Consider the following 18018-nt stretch of genomic DNA (forward strand, 5'->3'; position numbering starts at 1 on the left):
AGAATAGAATTTAAAATCATTCTTCTTACCTACAAAGCTCTTAATGGTCAGGCACCATCTTATCTTAAAGAGCTCATAGTACCTTACTACCCCACCAGAGCACTGCGCTCCCAGAATGCAGGGTTACTTGTGGTTCCTAGAGTCTCCAAAAGTAGACTAGGAGCCAGAGCTGTGGAACCAGGTTCCAGTTTGGGTTCAGGAGGCAGACACCATCTCCACATTTAAGAGTAGGCTTAAGACTTTCCTCTTTGATAAAGCTTATAGTTAGGGCTGGCTCAGGTAAATCCTGAACCATCCCTTAGTTATGCTGCTATAGGCAGACTGCCGGGGGATTTCCCATGATGCACTGAGCTCCTCTCTCCTCTTCTTTCTCTCCCTCTGTATGCAACCTCATCCCATTAATGCATGTTATTAACTTGACTTCTTCCCTTTCCCGCAGTCTTGTGCTTTCTCGTCCCTCTCCTCCCTCCTCCTATCTGTTTCTGGCTGTGTTTCTGGCTCTGGAGCTGTGGAGTCTGGATCTGTGGTTGCGAGTCACCTGCTGCCCCCGTGTTCCTGCTCGACACCCTCTGCTACAATTATTGTTACTAGTCCTGTTGTTATTATTGTTATTATAATCATTAACATTACGATTATTATCATTAACACTACTATAAATATCTGTACCATTTTTCATTCAGTCTATAGCAACATCACCTTTACTGTCTGTACCTCTGTGTGTGTATATTGTGTAGGCTGCCTCCTTCCCCTCTCTCTCTCCTTCCATCCCTCTCTCTCTCTCTCTCTATCCCTCTCTTGCCCTCTCTCTTAACCCCAACCGGTCGAGGCAGATGGCCACCCACCCTGAGCCATGGTTCAGCTCGAGGTTTCTGCCTCTTAAAAGGAAGTTTTTCCTTGCCTCTGTCGCGTAGTGCTTGCTATTGGTGGGAACTGTTGGGTTTCTGTAAATATCATCACAGAGTACGGTCTAGACCTGCTCTTTTATGAAAAGCGCTCTGAGATAACTATTGTTGTAAATTGGCGCTATATAAATAAAACTGAATTGAATTGAATTGTATTTTGTGATACAAAGCAACATAATAGGTGTGTACATCTTGTCTTAATTAGATCTTTTATAAACATGTTGGTTTCATTACTCTCACAATTTAAAAATGGTCTCTCAACTATGCAAGACACCTGAAGCTTAATTAGTGTTGCCAAATAAGCGAGGGTGTAGATTTTTGTTTAGTGTTTACACAAGGATACACACCACCCACTTTGTTTTCAGATTTCCTGTCTTACATCATATAATACTGCAAATGAGGAATCAAAGACCGAAGGAGACAGAAGGGAGTAGCAGAGCTGAAACATGAAGAGGTGCTTGTGTTAGAAACAAGATTTGCTGGAACTACTAAATTACTATTTAAGTAAGTAAATAGTTGTTGGGCGTGAAAATGGTACATTTATAATATAAAATTCAGAAAGATGTTACTGTATATTTTGAGTCCAACATTTTTAAATCATCAAAGTAAACAAAGATAAATCAGCAGATTAAAAGTGTATTGTGTGAATATGTATGTAAAGAGTAGATGAACTGCCATAATAAAATTTCAAACAGCATCTCTGTTCATGTGTAAAATGTGCCCCACTTCCTCTTCAGTGACATGAAATGTAAACAAAAGTGGGACCTTCTGTAACCAAAAAGAGGAGCAGAATATAAAACTACAGATTGGTGAAACAGAGGACTCGCTTGTTAGGTAATGTACGTCTACATAGAGCCTAAGAATGAGCTCATTCATGCATCGTGTATAACAAGCTCTGTTTGCCGAACAAAACCTAAAGTGATGCAAGTGTATGTTACGTACAATTTGTTTAGCTGCAAACAACAGTGTGAATTTGTTCATCAAAAACACCAAAAACATCTAGTAATGAAGCTGGAGAGATTCAGATGAGTTGAATTATAAAGCTAAGTAGCTAAATTTGAATTAGAATTTTCAGGGTAAAAACACAACTCCTGTAGGACAGGACGTTTTACTTGTTTTAAAATGTTTTAATGATAATTACGCGTTTTTACAAGTGGGATCTTATTTTCCTATTTTGGCCATCGCTCCTCCAACATTGTACTCACCAAAGTGACTACTTGGATCAGAGTTTACAGACTGACTTTCTGGTTAAACCTTGACCTACCATCATTCTCTTTTGTTGTCCACACACAGTTTTCCTGTGCAATATGGGATTATTACTGACATTTGGGTGTGCTCACTTTCAGTTTTACCTCCAAATAAAGTGGTTTAGATAATCTGGATAAACTGTTCGCTGTTTACAACCTGTCAGTTTGTTGCCCCATTTGATTTTGCTGTAGCGATGTTGCTGTTTTGCCAGATATCAAGAATCACTTTGGTGAGTATAATGTTATCGATATAATTATGGCCAAGCCTATAGAAATAAGACCCAAGTTGTAATATAATCGAGCATAGCGTTACTTCAAGCAGGCAACAAAGTTTGCTGCTGCTCTCTCTGCCTCGGGCTTTCCATGTATGCACATGGATGGGCAGGGATGTGTGCTCTCCCTGCAGTCTGGCTTTATACATAGGCATGTGGAAGGGCCTCATATCCTTCTTTGTTTGCATAGTTTGTCTGTTTTCGTTCTATCCATTGAGCAGGTTTTAACCTCTCTTACATAACTGACACAATGCACTTGCCTCTCTGTGAAGCAGCTGTGACTGCTTTCCTCCTCCTCCTTCTATCTCAAAGCGGACGCTGTTGAAGAGAGCGACGGCGTACTGCTTCTCATACACGTCACTGAACTCTTTCATCACATCTCTGGTCCGAGCTGCAGGAGGACACACAGACAGACGCACAAGATCAGGGAAAATCAATACTACACAAACATATTACAGTTTTTATATACAGCTACAGTAGAGCAAACAAATCCATCTCAAGTCTTAGTACTTAGTATTCAAGTACTTTTAATATGAATGATGTTTCAAAAAGGTAAACGCATATAAGATTTTTTCAACACAGTCCTGAAGTGAATAGAAAGCTTAAATTATATGGGAAAATGTTCAGTTTGGTTTGAACAACACAAGTCAGTAAAGAACTCCAATTAATTTCCAACAAGCAGACTTGACAAAATCTTACAGCATGGCTGACTTCCCCATGACTCTCTGAGGTATCCGAGTATTGCAATTAAAATGTCTTGTTAAACATTAGCTGAGTGTCGATGGGGAGCTGCTATTCTCCTGTGAAGACATACTGTCTTAAATTAAGTCTCACCGTGTCAGAGAGGCCACAACCTTCACTGCGTCTATCAGGTCTTTATGAAAAGTGCCATCTGATAAAATTTAAAGCGGGCCTTTCAGAAAGAACACACAGTGACTCTTGTGCAGCACTCAACAAAGAGAAGCCTGACTCGTGTTATCGGCAGAGTTAACTTCATGGCTTATCATCGTGGCTGTCTGGCATGACTCTTTCATTGGTAAAACTTTTGGGATGGAAATCTTCTGCATAGTTAAAATACAACTCCAGTCAAAAGTTGTTTGAATGTAATTACAGTTTGGAAATTAAGTATATGAGTATATTCTATGTTTTACTTCTGAGCCTCAGAATGATTTTTATTATAAATCTTAAATCCTTGTGTGTTTTGTAGACTGTTTGTCAGACAAAAGAAGTAGTTTAAGGGTGTCATCTTTTTTTGTGACAAGTTCCTTTCACTATTTTCAGACATTATATAGACCAAATGGATAATGACAATTATGATTAGTTGCAGCCCTTGTTTAGAGCTAAAGCTAAAGTATAAAGTCTCGCTATGGGTGTCAGTTAAGTTGAATCAATGTTTTCATGTATTGCATAGATGGCTTTCCACAGCTTGACTCAGCATTTCTTTTCCACCACTCTCTGCAAGCAGCGTCCTAATAAATAGTCCAAGGACCTGCTGGTGGAGACCCGGGCTTTTCCCACGTTCCAGTGCTGGAAAAAGTGTCAGTTTGCGAACCGATCAGTGTGTTTGGCTCAGTCAGCAGCAGACAGTGTTGACTATGATCTGTTTATGGAAGGAACGACACAGGAAGGAGGGAGCCGGTCTGCACTGGGAGAGCAGGAAGGAAAGAGCTGACAGGACAGGATAGACAGGGAGAGAATGTGGGGGAGACATGGTACAGGGACACACAAACTTACACAAAAAACAGTGTCATACCGGGAGGAGTTGTGTGGACAGATTGGAGGAAATATGAAGGAAAGTTGTGCGACAACTGAAAGAGAAACTCCTACTAAGTGCACTTAGAAGGGCTGGCTATAGAACTTGATACTTCTTTGTACCGACCAAAATGTGTCCTTAGCATCGAGTGCCGTAAACTGTCAGGTGCTGAAAGTTGGCTTTGAATGTCTAGTCAGACTTGTCTTGTTTGTTTACTCTTAATCAGATTCATTTAAATCAAAATGTCTGGCAATTTAACTTTTTGACTATTTTATAAAAAAATATTTTACGTCAGCAACATCTAACACTTGAAGGTTAGCTTTTGTTAAATGAAAAATGTTAGCAATTTTCAAAGTAAGGTATCAAAAAAGTATTGTTTTAGGATTGGTAAAAAAAACTCAGATGTCATATCTGCACTAGTATCAAAAAGCCCTACTGTTTAAGAATATATTATCATCCATTCTGGTTCAGTCATAAAAAAAGTTTTACTAAGAGACATACAGTACGTATGAGTATTAGATAGCTCTTGCTAAATCTCGGATAAGTTACCTACCACCTACCTCAATATCAAGATTTCTAATACTAGCTTAAGCCAAAAGACTAAATCTGTATGTTTTGGCTTTAATTCATTATTGTGTCTATGTTGTGCTTTCTGCATGATGGTTGCTTCATTTTTTGGATAATTTATGTGAATCAATGTATGTTTTTTTTATGTTATCTTGTTTGCACAAGATATGGATCTCTACTGTGCAAGATAATATGCAATATCTAGTGCTCACAAGATAAAAAAGTATCATCTTTCAAGACTTGGAGAGCTCCGTATTTGTTTGATTTCTGACTTCAAATAATTTGTCACTTCTTTTTACTGCAGATTTCAACAACACTGTTCAGTGTAAATTTCCCCAAGATACGTGCTGGCTGCGAGGGCTTCCATTCCAAACATGCAGTGAGTCTTTACTTTCCACCGGTTGATTAGCTTTGCCAAAGTCAGCAGGCTGGATAGCTATACAAGGACAGCCTTTTGGACACTTGGAAAGTGGAATTTGGGAACAAAGACCACATCATAAATCACACACTCAATCCTCTGTTTCAACCTGTGTAGGCATGCCAAGTTCTGTTATATCCTTCCATCCACTTTGTCGCTTGTTTGCTATTTCTTGTTGCTCTCTTGTCATACAAGAACCATAGAGACATCAGACACCCCATCAAGGAGACGGTGCCCCCTACCCTGACTCGCAAAATCATTGAGCCTATGACCCCAGCTATTAACACAATCCCAGATTCATGCCATCATCATCATCAACCCTTGTTTCATCCTTCCACTGTTGATTCCATGTTCTGAATAGACTAGCATGAGTAGCACAGAAGTCCAATGACAAAACGCCACTCAGGTTCACATCGGGCAGGCCATTCCTCTCAATCACCTGCCTCCAGAGTCCCCAGACAACATACTTGGGTGCCCAAGTATGTTGCCAGCACCCACAGAGGGGGTCATCTGGGCGAAAGGTAAAGACAGGGACGTAGGTGTGCTGACCCCTGGCATCACAAACTGGTTCTAGGGACAGTACCAGCTAGGTGCACTGGGTCTGGAACCAAACTCCCTGATAGGGACTGGACTCCTTTTCAGGCGTTGCCCAAGGTGAGCGGCAAATTGAAGGGCAACGGGTGAGTGTTGTTCCCCCAAGTCGCTAAGTGGAAGGCTCTGATTGTTGTTTGTGCCTACCGTATGCACCAAACAGTTTGGAGTATCCGGCCTTAAAGTCTCTGGGTGGAGCCCTCTAAAGGAAAGGATCTTTATATTACAATAAACAAATCTCCGACAAAACTAGATTGATTTATCGCCCAGCTCTACCATAAACATAAACAACTACGGCAGGAATTCTTTGACAGCATGCAAACATCCAAGTCACACGAGATAACTTCATGTTGTTTAAGCAACCAAAATGATCAATATTACCTTTGTAATACGACAAGTTCAAATTCTTACCTTAGAATAAGAACAGAGAACACTGGGAGCATGTTTCAGCTTTTTTTTTTTTTTAAAGAAAGACTAATGAAACAAACCCTCAATGAGGAAACCCACTGAGTTGAGAAAAGATGCTAGCCAGCAGAAGGAGATGGACTCTTTTTGGGGTTATGGTGGTTTCACTTGAGTACTGTATATCCCTGTAGTTCAATAGTACTTCTAGCAAGCAGTGTCCCACAAACTGCACAGCACCTCACAGGAACACTGAGATCCCTTTGTATTGAAGCAGCTGTGTGGAGTGTGTCAGAAAGTAGTCTACCCAGAAACATTATTTGTTATTATTAGCCAATAAAATGCATGATTGAAATATGAGCTGTTGACATAAGCTGGTGGCTCATGTTGTCTGCATCGTTCACTCGCTGCTGTTTCATTAAGTCTCGTTCTGTGACACATATTTGAGAAAGAACTGCAAAATCTTCATTATGGCTGAATTGACCATCATGAGCCTGTAGACAAACAAGCACATAACCTCGTCTCCCTAAAGCGTAAAAGCAATAATGGATGCATGAACATGAACTGTGTGTGTGTGTGTGTGTGTGTGTTTCATGTTCTTATATCTCAGTGGGGACTTGAGTCACCATGGGGACAAAAATTAAGGTCCCCAGGGGTCGGGACTGCTTTTTGAGGGTTAAGAAGTGTTTTTACGGTCCCTATTGAACTGCAGTGAACATTTTACAGTCCACAAAAGTTGCACTTCCATGCGGACCTAGCATCACGTCATTTCTTACACAGTACGTCAACAAAGCATGCGAGAAGAGAGCACTTCTGTTTACATTCCTGGACCATGGCGGACCGCAGTAGCAGTTTCTCACGCTCAGGTGCAAAACACAGAAGAGATGACATTCACCTTTTATACTGGAGATAAACAAATGATGTCTACAAATTATGCCAATATATATTTTGCTAAGATAAGAGTCCCCAGAGACACCCCTGCAGAAACTCCTTTCTCTTTAGCCATGAAGGGGAGCGTGGATGAATGTCACTCAGCAGTGACAAACTTTGTGGTGGAGGGGTTGGAATCAGAGCCAAGATAAGAACCGGATTCGATAAGCAGAATTGAAATCAGAGTCTGAATCAATAAAGCGACACCTAACCCTAGCTAGGGAATGCATTATGTCAATGAGATGTCCCCACAAGATAAAAAGCTGAAACAAACATGTGTATGGGCATATTGCATCAGTGTGGTGTGGGCTCATGAGGGAGGAGATCATTTAGTGAGAATGTGCTTGGGAAGCAAGGATGAAGAAATCACCTGGTTGGGAGTTAAACACTCCAAACAAGACTCCCACGGCAGAAATGTTGAGTAGTCTTCACTCACTCACTCACTCAAGTGCACACCCACTCCACAGACAGAACTAGACAAAGGAGATATTTTTAAAAGGTACACTAATGTTTAAAGTTTGAAGGGCATGAAATTTTTTGTGTGTATATGTTTTTGCATACATGCTTCGAAGACAGCAAAAGATCTATATGTAGAGGCGACACAGAGGGAGGGTGTGTGAGAGCCAGACAGCAGTTTCAGCTATTTATCTTGCGACATGTTTGTACCTGCTTTACTTGTGCACCTTCACTCATTCTCTTCTCCTCTCCCTCCTCGGTTTGTTTTCCACAACCAGCGGAAAATATTTCAGTATTTTAGGTAATCTAGCTGAAAGCGGTTGTATGTATTCCAGAGGTTGATGTTTTTCATAGATTTCACAACCAAGACACCTTTTGTCGTGAACAATACTTGTGACATTTTGACATCTGAACCAGCTTGTAAGGGGACTTTCTGAGATAAGATTATTTTGTCACACATCTTTTTCCCTAGGTAAAGAATATTCCTTTCATGTTTGTTTACAGCTTCTTTTCAGCTCATTGAGATTCTGACAGGCTGCATATTCTACATATAGTCAGGATTTTGTAAATAATGAGTATGAAAAAATGGCCGTCACAACCCAAGGGGACGTCTTCAATTTTCTTGTTTTGTCTGACCAACAGTCCGAGACTCAAAGACGGCAACTTGTTCTGTCTAGTTCACAAAAAACAGCAACAACAAACAGAGTGTCTGGACCTCAAGCACATAATCTTTGGTTTCCAGTGCGTATGTTTTTTTTCATGCAAGCATGCCCGCCAGCATACGCACACAAACACAGTTACAGTCCTGAAGGAACATCCTAACTGGGGCTAAAATGACTCTGAAACAACAGTTTCTGCAAAGCACAAGTCTGGAGGAACTCAAAAATACAAGCCAGTCTTCTCCCTTTTCCTGAATTCTTTTTAGGCCTTGGGTGCATTGCTAAACGACTTCTTATTGTTTCAAGAAAGCATCTACAGATTCATGGCAGTGTTTCAGCCTCTGCACTGTTCCTCTACTCCTGTGCCTTGTTGAAATGATCACACAGACCTTCACAGTGCACAGTGGGAGTCTGGAGCAATCTGAGACTTAAATAGCAGTCAGTCCCGAACTTATACAAACACGTTCCCCTTTGGGAAACCTACTTATTATCCCCTGAGAAATAGGCCTGCAGCAGAGATGAGATTCAGGGAAACTCTTCAAGTAGAGCAGGGCAACAATGCACTGAAATGAATGAGAAGATTTATCCTAGAATGAAATGAGAAATTTGGGGACTTGTTGGTATATATAGCCCAAAAAAAAAAAAAAGCTGTGTGTCTGCACATGTCAGAGTTCAATGTAATATATTGTAACACAATGTACATTATTAAGGAATTTTTTTGAGAAATACACTTTTTAAAATCTTGAAAACCAAGTCATGTATTCTGTAATAGTGGTGTAACGACAATATTATCCCTACTGGAGGCTACAAGAGCTCAAAGGGGTTGTTACAAACTTTAATTGACATTACTGTGCTGGTTTGGATATGAATAAAATAACTTTTCAGGTCGACATTCATCCTTACACTACAGCTCGGGCTCTCCTCTCTTACCTGTGATCATCTCCCGCCTGTTCTCATCCAGGTGAGAGGAAACCACGTCCCCCATGGTTACACGAGAGCCTCACAGGTCCTGCAAGAATCCGAGGCGGTTACAGGTTTTACTCAAAGGGGAAGCAGGGTTTGGTGGTGTTTCCAGCAGTCTCAAATATCCGAGCAGAGCCGCAAGGAAAATGCTTCACTTTCCCCACTGAGAGGCGCACGGCTCCGGCGCTGCGGCGTGTCTCCACGGTACAGACGAGGAGGACTGACGGGAGAAAACAACTCCCCGCCGGTGAGGAGCAGGAGGTTCACAGTGGGAGGACACACCCTCTGGGAGTCATCTGGTCCAACGTGTTCAGTCGGCACTGCCAAGGGTGTGGCCAGATCCAGGAGCAAAATGGAACATGTTGAATATTCACTGTGTAGCCTATGTGAGGGTTATTTTTGCGTGCAGCCCGACTTTATTTGGCGTTAAACTTTTACAAGTTATAAATAACTTATTAATGTGACAATTAAAAAACTAAATACCGTGTAGCATTCTGGATGTAAATATCATCCATAAGTAATGTTCTTGTTTTATAATTGTTTATTATAATGAGCGGTATTTATTTTAATCGGTACTACTCTTGAAGCCCATGACAAGGTGAATAGCCTATGTTTTTCTGTGAGAAAGCCCGTCTTCATTGCCGTGTGTTTGCGTTGCCCTTCAGAAAGATAAATGTTGCCCCCTTGTGGACACTTGTGGCTTGTATCCTCTGCAGAAAGCCTCGCTTTCATCCCCCACCACAGCTAATGCTCTCAGGGCAGATAGGTGTGAAATATTTCAACCTTTAATGGAAAACACGTGTACGATGTTCTCACTGATTAGGCTAATGATAAGTTCAGTGTGAAAGCCACTTGGCTAGAACATTCTCATAACATTCTTGTCAAATCTTTTGCCGATCAGCTGGAAGTTACTGCTTGTACTTACTGTAAACTAAATATATTTTGGTGTTTGGTCGATGAGGAAAAGAATTATGCATTGCAGCCCGATAAAACAATATTTAAACACAGTGATATGATACAAAAATATATAAACATATGACAGTCTTTCCTCTGGTATGTAATGCTAAAACAAATTATCATTACATGCAGACAATATTTTTCGTGATGTCAGGCTAATACAAGGGTTAATGAAGAACATAAGAACAGGCATAAGGCTGGAGCAAGAAGCTGTTCAAGCTAATAAGTCGCAGTTGCAGCCAAACGTCCAACACCACCAATGAGGGGATGGTGCGGAGGGATACGCGGTGACGTTTCCAACTGGAGGCTCCTCCGCAGCGGTGTGAGGAGGAGAGAGAGAGAAAGAGAGAGAGAGAGGTAGGAAGCAGAGGGTGAACACTCGGTCCCACACTCAGCAGCATCATGGCACCAATCGGATTAAAGGCGGTGGTCGGCGAAAGTAAGATAATATTAATTAGTTATTTTGCTCTAAATGTGGAGGGATGTTAAGCTGCGCCCGTGCGCGCAAATGCGGTTGTGTTTGTGTGTGTATTTTTGTTTAAGGATGCGGATGTCAGCTAGTGCATCTGGGTGATGGTGGTGATGATGATGATAATGATGATGATGAAGGTGGTGCTGTTCGTGTACCATTGTATCCTATTGTAAACCACGGCCGTGTAGTGACGGAGCCGTGTATAACCTGCAGAGACTGGTTTGTCTCACCAGGCTCCTGCGGTGCGGATGCGCAACTGTATTTCAAGCGGCGGAGACCTGAAAAAGGCATTAACAGGCGGTGATTAGCCCACTGATATACAGTGTAGGCACCATTCTCCAGCTGCAGAAAGCCTGGAGGCAAATTAATCTCACACACGCCCTTTTAGCCACAATCAGCGTTTATTTCAGGAATAAACTGCTCTGCATTGGAGCTCCATCACACTCTGGTTTTACCTGAATATTGTTTTATAAGATGCTGCAGACATTCGCTTCTCGTGCCTTGGCTAGCCAATTATAGTCAATAATCTCATGTAATACTACTGGTTATTAAGTGACTGGAGATTGACACTCGACATCCGTGGGATTCCCTGATTTCAGCAGTGCCTCACCCCTCTGATCGAGCATCAATCGGTTGCGTAAAAACACCCTTTCTCACCCGCAGCGCTTCCGAGCTCAATCAAGCTGCTTGTCGGCTTCGCTATACCTCTAGCGGATTGAATCCAAGACGAGAAAGTTGTCTTAAAAAGGCCGCTACGGAAGAAATTCCGGATTATCTGTACATAAACTACGACCAGTGAATGCCCTTTCATCGACATCATGCCCTTTACTGGCGATGCGCCACTGATCAAGCCCAGTCTGTATAATCCTGCATCATTAGGACGCTTTGGACTGGACAGCACAGTATCTGATTTTGTGACTAATTTATTTCGGCTGATGCTCCAGCAGTGTCGGTGTGAGGTGCCGATGCAGGCCTAAACATGGAGGCGCAGCTCGATTCTCAGCAGGGTCAACTGGGTGCAAGTGTTGGTGGTCTTGATAACCTCGACCAGACCTGCATAATAAAGGAAAGACTCATACAGACAACTTAATATGAAGTCAGGTTTCCAATACATCACTTATGTTTTTTCGTCAAGTTCTCTTCATTTTTGGTAACGTGCCCTGCCCATGCTGCAGGATTTGCTTCAGTTGATATCTGTTGTTTAGCTTAGCTCATGGTTTCACATTTCACTACAGAAATCCACGCAATGTCTCACTTTCTGGTATTAAGAATGCTGAATCTGTACATTCCTGAGATCACATCAGGATCAGTGTTGTATCATATTTGTCTTGTGTCCTGCTGCAAATGTTTGGGCCCCCACAGTCATACAGAGTTACAGTATTTTTCTGCTATAACATGGTGAAGGGGTGAAAAGGTTTGTGCTTTGGCTGGGAACAGGCCTCACACATGGAGAAAGATTTGAGCCTGAACCGCTGATCATTGCAAACTCAAATATGTACATTCACTTTTAAGACAGATTTTTTATATTATATTACAGTGAGAATTGATATTAGTGTCAGCCCACACCAGCATTTGTGCGGCCTGCATCACTGGCAGTCTTGCTTATAATATGGCATAACATTTTTTGAAGTAAGGCCACAAGACTGAAATTTGATAGAAATTATATCATCTGCACACCTGCAACATTACACAGTACAGCTTCACGTGCCAAATATTTAGCCTGTTCTGCATTACTTAATTATTTAGGCCTTGTAACTGGCAATTACATAACCCTATTTGTAAAACTGTAAGGCAGGCACGTGCAGGCTGTCATTGTCGAGTGAATCGTCTTTTCCAGAACAATGTAAACAATTGTGCGTGTTTCCCTGCAGGGACGCAGGAGGCAACACCTGCACTCTGTTTGGCTGAGGTAAAGCTGGGATGGGATTGGTAGAGGTGGTGGGGGCAGAGAGGGAAGGCAACACCATCATGGGTCCTCTCTGCAGCAGTAGCAGCCAGGTTGAAGGAGGGGGATGGGAAGCAAGCAGAGTTTCACCCTCCCCTTTCATGACTGTATATGAGCGTCAGTCCCAGAAAATAAAGCTAAATGATGAGGCTGCTCAGCAGCCAGCATCACCCTGAGCTGACAAATATTTAATAGTGCTGCCATCTCAGGCTGATGAAACTGAGGAAGTATAGAAGTGATTAATATAAATAACAACCCAGTGATTGAAAAGAAACAATATTTTTAATATTACAGTTTTTTACAATACCACAATTCTATATAATGTATAAAGGGCCATTCTACTGGATCTCATTATATTGGGCATTTCTTCATGTTATTCTATCTATTCCTTGTATTTCTCAAAAGGTGAAGGCCTCTTGTGACTTTTTATGTAGATCCAGACAAGGAATCATAAGCCTACGTTGATTAATTCATTGATTCATTCAGTTAGAGGGGGGGTTATATGGAAAAATCTTGCATCACAGCATGTGTAATTTGCCATTGTGATATTGATATAGTGATATGTTGTAAATGTTCAAGAAATTAAAGTGAGAAATTCTTGAGAAGGTTGGGATACTTCATCACATTTCTGCAAAAATCCTGTAAATCCAATAATGCCATAAAGCATTATGGGATTTGTTTGGACACAGTACCGGTAATGCGTAACGGTAAAAGTGATGTGATTTGTTGTTGTTCTCATGTGCGAAGGATTATGTCTGTGACTGCAGAGGTAGGGTTAAACAGGTAGATGCTAACAGTGTTTGTTTCAGTTTGTACCAATTTTTACGCTGTTACTCAGAATACATGCCATAATAATCATAGTGTAATCATTTGGCAATTAGGATACGAGAAATTTGTTCTGTTCAGTGTAACAACAGGAAACAGGGATTGTGCTGAAAGATGCCAGTCCAGTTGTAAATAGCACTAAGCATTGAATCTTAATACATTTTGAGTATTTTTGTTTCTTTTAGTCTTGTCTCTTGTTGCAAGAAAGCATTACTACAAGTACTAGTTTGGGAAAATACACTCATTCTTGCTGAGAATGAGATAAGGAAATGCGTAAAAGCTTGAGTCAGGACGGTGCTAGCCTAGCTTAGCATTGAGACTGCAAGTAGGGGGAAACTGCTATCCTGGCTTTGTCCAAAGTTCAATTTCTTGGCCAACAAAAGCAGGGGGCAGTGACTAGGCGGCTTCACATGGGTCACACTCAAACACACTCAAAACCTGTGATTACCAATTGTATGTGGGAACCTGGACTATAGCCGGAGATGCTTCACAGATAAACTAGAATAGCTCCAACATATAGCTCCCTCTAAAACCAAAAATTGTTGTTTTTGCATTTCACTTAAATACGGAATAAACAAATGAGATTCAATTTGTTCATTAGTGAGTTTTAGAAATGCTGGTATGGTTTATTTTTGACCTTTGTCCAGTCTTAAGGCTAAGCTAGGCTATCCACATCCTGACTTTAGCTCTGTAGTTAACACACTGATGTGAGACTGATATTGATCTTCTCATTTAAATATTAGAAAGGGTTCAAGTAAGTGCTCTTCCCAAAATGTTGAACTATCCCTTTAAGGATCTGATTGGTTGTGATGAGTCAGTTCTCTCTTCAGTGTAGAGCTTTGTAGAAGAGAAGGAAGGAGAAAGGTGAATCAGAGAAGGACACATGCATGCATTTAGCTGCAGACACACACACACACACAAATACACACACACACACACACAAAAAGCTTTCCACTGACCTTGGAAGCATCACTGAACCAGAGCGTCACACACTCGTCTGGGTTCAGTGTCTGACGCAGTGCCTGCAGCCCCTGGGCCTCCATAAAACACACACACACACACACACACACACACACAACAAATACACATGCATGCTGCACAAACACACAAACTCCCCACTAAATCCATGCTGAAATGTCATGTCGCTGTGGTTACAGAGCATTAAGGGCTGGCTGAAATAGAGCTCTCAGGGTTACAGTGGCTCATGATCTTAATGAATTCCCATTCTCTTTCACTGAGGAAGAGTGCTGTGTCAGAGCGGGCACGTGACTGCTCTCTCCATCCTTCTTTTTGCATACACACACACATACAGTGGAGACATATTTAACACAGTGTTACAGAAATATCTACTTATAGAGGATCGGCACAGTATGAAAGCCAAGGAACGTTAGCCAAGATGCTCTCGTCCTCCAGCGAAATTTAAAAAAATGCAGATTAAGGAGAAAGAATAATAGAAAGATAGTGTAGCATGACATGGTGACGTGTCAAGTTGTTATTTTACCTGTAAGAGGATTTAAATATGAAAAAGGATGTTGATTTGGGCTTTTATGCTGTACATTAACCAGTACAGCCGAGCTGATGGAGACTGCAGAGTACTCAGACAGAGCGCTAGCCAGGTTCTTGCAGCCTGCGGCATCACAGCGGATCACTTGCTTTCCTAGTCCCAGTCCCAGTCTATTATATACTGTCTGCCATTTTTAGCATCCTAGGTTTCGCTTAAATCCCTCCCTGCTTAGTTTCTGTAGAATGCCAAAAACAAGACAAAGTAAACATGAATTTCTGATTCATCACATATCAAGGTGATGGTTTCTTGCAGCTTCCTGCACTCATATTTCTGTGATAGAGCCGAAAACAATTAGCTGATTCGTCCTTTTAATGAAATGATTGACCGGTGACCATTTTGATAAGTGATCTATCTTTAAAGGCACAGTGAAATGAGAGTTAGAGCATCTTAAGCTTCTGTAATGTAATGTGATTTGATGAAGACGTTCAGGGATTTTATTTGATTGCTCATACTGTGTGTGCTGCAGCCAGTGTGAAGTCTCTGGATATTCACAGCGATTTGGAGCTGTAGAGGACTGTTGGACTGAGGACCTACACCTTCTTCCCCTGCATTATTAGATCAGCAGGTGGAGGACGAGGGAGGAATGAATAAATTAGAACGCAACCACAGTCTTTAGGATAAATATTTTGCCATCAGACATCCAAACACACACCTCCACAGAGGCGCCTGTGATCTATGACCCAGAGCAAAGGGTGCCCGCAAGCGAGGGAAGTGAAGTGTGATTTGATTTGATGGGACGGGTTAACTGGTTGCACCAAATTTCATAGGATGATACCAAGATATAACAGAAAGATGAATGCAGGCCAGGGACACAGGATAAGGATTTATTTCATTGTCTTTAAGTAATGCCTTCTGTACAAACATCAAACATTTACTGGTTCATGCATCTCCAATGAAAGTATTTGCTATTTTGTTCTATTTCACTTTCATTTTTAAATGAAATACCTTTAAAATTTTCCTTTTGACAAATGTTTATGTTCTGTTTGAGTTTAACCATAACCACAAAAACAGTCATGAAAAGGCTCTTTATTCTAAAAACAGAATAAAGAGCCTCTGGTCTTGCCACTCTGAAAAATTGGACATAACTAGGTGTGCACTCCCAGAATCAGATGTGTAGAAAATGCAAAAGATGTCTTCTCATCTGAAAGGAACAGTTTAGTGATATCATACCTGCTAAAATAACTCTAACTGGGGGCGTCCAGTAGGAGTTTCATAACACAAAGTTTTGCAAAATAGTCATCGATTAGTCAACCGGTTGTCATTGATCTTATTACATAAGAAAACAAAGTTATTCTGTGCAGCATTTTAAAGGCATTTTGTATGTGAAACAAATGCAGTAGTTTGAATGAACTGTGAAGAGTAGTGCAATGATACAAAGTGAAGAAATATTATGTCGATACAGTATGTACAAAGCGCAACAAATGAACTGCTGGCTTTTACACACAAAATGTTTCTGTCTCAGCAGGTAATAATCTGGTGTCCTGAGATGTTAAAAGCATGTTAATGTGTTGATTTTTTTTGTATTATCACACCAGGGTTGACTGATGCTTCCACACCTTCAGCTGGCACTGCTAGACCCACCGCCGTGGAAAATATTAAAAAAGGGTTGACCCATGCCTACGCTGTTGTGGTGTGCATGAGAATTAGTCAACACACTGCAAACACAGTCGCCAGAGATCAGTCCCCTATCATTAAAATACTTTACAGATCTACAGACCTTCTGAGCATATCTGTGCTTGTGTCTGATTGGGTCCTCCTGTACATCAACTCCCATCACTCATCTGTGCAGGTCATGGGAAAATTGTCCTCGCATCAGTCCATTTCCTGTTGTGACTGTGTGACCTGCACCTCTCCTTAACCTGCGTGACCTCTGACCTCTGATTGGATGGATGTTGGATCCTCTTCTGCTTTTCTTCCAACCAACTTGTGCTGGTTTTGGCTGGTTAGGGTGTTATGCAACTGCAGGCCAGCAATATCAGGCCATGAAAGCAGACTAGCTCTGGGTTTCAAGATTGTTACCCTCATGCAGTCTTTATGTCTTGTTTACATTTTCGAATCAATTTAATTTTAACTCTCACTGGGGAAATTAACCTCACCATGAGTTGAATTGGCTACTAGCACAGTTTAACAAATGGATCAAACAAGGGATGCAACTGACGAGCATTTTAATTGAGTTCATCTTTGTTGAAATGCCACTGTTAATTGCCTCCATTATATCTGTTACAGTTTTTACTATGTTGCTATAACACCTGATCATGCATAGTTCTATTGATGGACTATGATAGAGATCTGTGTTCTTTATTTTTGTTTTTGTCAATGGCTTATTTATTTTTTTACAATGCTGGAAGTGAGGCTTTGTTTTTTTTTGACAAATAATTTAAAAAGTCTCTGAGCTGAAGGGTGGTGAAGGCTGGGCGAGCCCTGCTGAAATGTCGGCCTGTCTCTTTAAGATCGGCAGTGTCAGATTCTCTCGGGAGAGATGCTGCTGTGAAGCTGAGATCCAGAGAAAAAATGGGTCATGTGCTCATAGGTGAAAGTCCCTGAAGGGGGGAGAACCACAAGGCAAAGGGAGAAACTGTCAGCTCTTCACTGCTGCATAATATGTAGAGTCAGGCCTGTGTGTGCATCAACTCAATCAGCAATATCGTGAAGCACACACACTGCTTCTTATTGTGGCTAATATCGTCATTTGGGTAAAATGGCCACAGAGGGTGATGGGTATGAAGGAGTGTTTAAGTTATGCAATGATGCAATAATTAATCTGAGAAGCATCCCTTAGTCCTTCAGACTTGGCATGCTGGGAGGCTTTGCATGCTTGGAGGTAAAGATAAGCTGAAGACCTTGACTTCACCTACATAATAAGCATGGGTGTGATCTATTCTTGGCTGTCAGTCACAGACACGTTGTCTACCACTTCCTTATGGCGTGTTTCTTCATAGTACCATATAAAGCTAAAACAAGTGTATGAAGAGTTTAAGTTTTTGGTGTTGAATGTGTCCATGTATGCAAGCTGTACCAAGATCTTCATTTTGATTTGTGTTTTAGTAAACACAGTAAGGACAACTGAGGCTCGTCAAGTTTATTCTTCTATTCAT

At 41.3% G+C, this 18018-nt stretch overlaps 1 protein-coding gene across 4 annotated transcripts in view; it reads left to right on the plus strand.

Annotated features, from left to right (window-relative positions):
* The first annotated feature begins 9388 nt into the window (after positions 1–9388).
* Positions 9389–18018, plus strand: part of stxbp1a (syntaxin binding protein 1a) — a 39626-nt gene continuing 30996 nt past the window's right edge. The window contains exon 1 of one of the 4 annotated variants that reach the window (XM_046066823.1): positions 9389–9407. Coding sequence is in view for 2 of the 4 variants with exons in the window: in XM_046066826.1 (XP_045922782.1) it covers positions 10520–10556 (37 nt within the window). In the remaining 2 variants the exon portion in view is untranslated. Of the gene's footprint in view, positions 9408–10007; positions 10557–18018 lie in introns of those variants that run through there. The other 3 variants (XM_046066826.1, XM_046066822.1, XM_046066821.1) reach the window with 3 other exon arrangements.

Source organism: Micropterus dolomieu, linkage group LG13 (genome assembly GCF_021292245.1).
Source record: "Micropterus dolomieu isolate WLL.071019.BEF.003 ecotype Adirondacks linkage group LG13, ASM2129224v1, whole genome shotgun sequence".
NCBI lineage: Eukaryota > Metazoa > Chordata > Actinopteri > Centrarchiformes > Centrarchidae > Micropterus > Micropterus dolomieu.